General features: G+C 43.6%; 1 protein-coding gene across 1 annotated transcript; it reads left to right on the top strand.

The window, feature by feature from the left end:
* The first annotated feature begins 2,664 nt into the window (after positions 1-2,664).
* On the top strand, positions 2,665-3,291 carry LOC143405921 (bcl-2 homologous antagonist/killer). Its single transcript, XM_076864362.2, is given in 3 exon segments — positions 2,665-2,965; positions 2,968-3,053; positions 3,055-3,291. Coding segments are annotated over 3 exon segments (624 nt in total).
* Positions 3,292-3,530: the final 239 nt, after the last annotated feature.

The raw sequence follows: 3,530 nt of genomic DNA, 5'->3' as shown, positions 1-3,530 counted from the left end.
TTTTGTGCCAGTGTCTCTTATTTAAGGAATTACATGGTGATTGGGGGTTGGAGAATACCATCTGTGGAGGCTTACGAATGGGTATGATTTTGAGGGAGTTCCCACATGCTGTGACTTAAAAATCATTGCACATTTTATCTGAACTATAGCTGGTTCTAGAACTTCTGAGTTCCTATAACACTTTACTAGTAAGCAGGTTAGTTTTGTGCTTTAGTCTGAAATCCAAATAGGCCATTTTCACCGTTTTTCCTGTCATTTATAATAGCTACAAAAAAAATGCTGTCCCAGACATTCCCATATTTTTCAGTATTATAATTGCATAAGAGGCAGTTACAATATTGAAAAAGGAAAATTGAAATTATGTCCCTAGATTTGTCCAGAGAATCTCAAACTTTGGTTTCAGGAACTCCTTTACACTGAATACCCCAAGATTTTATCTTTCTAACATGTTAGAAATTGAAAATTTTTCAAGACAATAGCACACATTCCACTCACTATCAGAGCAATGGTTTGAATTTTTTAAATGTGGTATTTGTCACTGCCTTAGTTTAAGGAACATATAGTCACACTGTGGCCTGAAGAGCTACCTCGTAGCCAGTGCCTCAAGAAATAGGAAGGAATTCTTTGTAGTTTGGGTATTGTTAAATTTGTAAGCTAGGTTCTATCCCTGACTGTTCAAAACTTCTAGTGTGATTCTGTGTATCTTTCACATATAAAAATTCTTAAGGTCTGAAGGAGCGTTCAGCCTCACAGAGAAGACAGTAGGAGTTGAGAAAGGAGAGCCACCTAGTGGTCAGTATCAAAATCTTAAAATAACCATTCTTAGGTCAGAATTTGTCTTTCAATTAATAATTGGGTAGCTATAGTAGGTGTGGGACAAGTGGTCTGTAGTTCAAATGGAACCTTCGGTTAAAGAGATACGGAGAAGGTTTTGTTAAGGACCAGTCTCCTGGGTTGGTGATATGGCTCAGTGGTAGAGCAGTTGCTTAGCATGCATGAGGCCTGGATTCAATCCCCAGCACTACCACCTCTAAAAAAAACAAGTTAGGCAATAGTTTGATTCACAGCTCATTCCTGACCAGGCCTTAATTCCTTACAAGAGAGCCCCATTGAAACTATAAAATGAATATTCTTCTCAAAAGATATAACTTATCTTCCATGTCCATGGTACTTTATGTAGCCTTCTCAGTGGACCCAATTAAGGTCTCCATATTAGTAACAAGAGGGAACATATATCCAAGCCAGCTCTCTTAACCTTCTGTTATCTGAAACTATGCTGCCACAGAAAGGGCAAACTTCTCATTACTTCCTATGCTGTGCACTTGAGATAACACACAAATCCACAGGTATTCCACAAAACTCTGCAGAACCTCATAGATACTGCAGAAAGGCAGGCAGACATAGAAACTATGGGTCCCACTTAGCAACGTTTTCCAGATAAGGTATCTGATTTTAAAAAATAAATAGTTCCCCAAGGTAAAAGTATGCTGATTTGATTCATTTGGACCAAAGATCAATAAAGAAAGTGCTATTGTCTTCTATCAGAGTGAATGGCCTAGAATACCCAACTCAATTTAAAGTACCAGCTTGTACCTTTAATGGTTTATATTAAATCATGTTTTCCTTTACTCAGGCCAAATGGTTCTAAAGTCACATTGCAAAAAACAGAAACTCACTATATAATTGTCATAAGGAGAAAGACCTAAAAATAACCTCTTTCCTTCTCCTACCTTCACCCCATCCTTGGTCTCTAACCAAGAAATAGTCAAGTTAATAAATACAAATAACAATAGTCCATTTATTCAACCACAGACCAGAAGTCCCACCCGTAATCTGTGGAATTGAGGTTGCAGAGGATGGACTAAGTATCTCAAGCCTGTAGGAATCACAGGTCTGGCCTGAGACACACCATCACACAGAGACTTCCTCATCTTCAGGACTCTTTCAGGAAGCTCTCCAAGCAGCCCCAGCTGTCCTCCCACTCTTGAAATCAGCCTATCCTTTACCTCTGTTAATCAGTACCCACTTATAATTGATGGGCACTTACTTTCTTCCTTCCTCCACCGACCCCTTGCCCACTTTCCCCTGCCCTGGTCTCTTTCTCTGTTTCAGGTTCTCTGTAGTTATATTCTCCAAGTTTTTTAAATTACAGAATTAATGCATATTCATTTTAACAAATGTGAATATTATAGAATAGCCATAAAGAACCAGATGAATGTGCCCTCTTTCTCTAAACCCATTCCTTAAGGATAAGTGTTGTTTTTAAACAATTTAGCACACATTCTTTCAAAAAATTTTGGTGGAGGATTTTTTAAATCTCAACAATGTTAAGCGGTCATCACATTTATGTATGTACTGACATGCTGAGAAAATTTATTAACTAAATAAGTTAATTGAAAAAGAATTCATATTAGGCACATTGATGGCTATTTCCTAAAGTGTTTTCTAATGTAAGCTGTATCATTAAACTGTGTCATAAGATCCACAACTCTCAAGCAAGGGCTGCATCCTGACACCAGGAATGCACTGACACCGGTTCCTGGAAGCTGAGCCCGAAACCCTGCCGCTGGGAGCAGCCACCAGCCCTTGGGGACCTTGGGCCTTGGCCCTGCTGAGCATTCGGCTCTGAGCATTCTGGCACTGTCCTCTACTGAGACCTGAAAAATGGCATCCAGGCAAGGCCCAGGTCCTCCCAGTGAGGAATGCGGAGAGCCGACCTCCGACTCCGAGCAGCAGGTAGCCGGGGACACGGAGGAGGTTTTCCCTAGCTACGTTTATTACCGTCACCGACAGGAGCAGGAGGCTGAGGGGGCAGCTGCCCCTGTTGACCCAGAGATGGTCGCCTTGGTCCTAGAACCTACCAGTACCATGGGGCAGGTGGGTCAGCAGCTCGCTGTGATTGGTGACATCAACCGGCGCTCTGACTCCGAGTTCCAGAGCATGCTTGAACAACTACAACCTACAGCTGGAATGCCTAGGAACTCTTCGCCAAGATCGCCTCCAGCCTGTTTGAGAGTGGCATCAACTGGGGCCGTGTGGTGGCTCTCCTGGGCTTTTGGCTATCGCCTGGCCTTACACGTCTACCAGCGTGGCCTGACAGGCTTTCTGGGCCAGGTGACCCGCTTCGTGGCCGACTTCATGTTGCATCGCTGCATTGCCGGGTGGATCGCGCAGAAAGGAGGCTGGGTGGCAGCCCTGGACTTGGGTAATGGCCCAATCCGATATGTGCTGATGGTTCTGGCTGTGGTTCTGCTAGGCCAGTTTGTGGTATGAATATTCTTCAAGTCATGATTTCTGGGGGGCCCTTTGGGGTCCAAGTGGGGACCCCTGACTGGATCTTAGACAAAACTCCCTCCCCTCTCCCCTGCAGGGGTTTCCCCCAAGAGTACAGAAGCTTTAGTAAGTGGGCATTCCAGCAGAGGACCCTGTCCAGGGGTTATTCAGGCTACACAGTTACCCCAACATTGCATGGTGCTAATGGGCCCCATCTCTGGGCACTATCCTGTCAGAGAGGGGCTGTAGCCTCTTTC

This window comes from Callospermophilus lateralis, chromosome 1 (genome assembly GCF_048772815.1).
Source record: "Callospermophilus lateralis isolate mCalLat2 chromosome 1, mCalLat2.hap1, whole genome shotgun sequence".
Classification (NCBI taxonomy): Eukaryota; Metazoa; Chordata; class Mammalia; order Rodentia; family Sciuridae; genus Callospermophilus; species Callospermophilus lateralis.
This window is presented reverse-complemented; position numbering and strand designations above follow the sequence as displayed.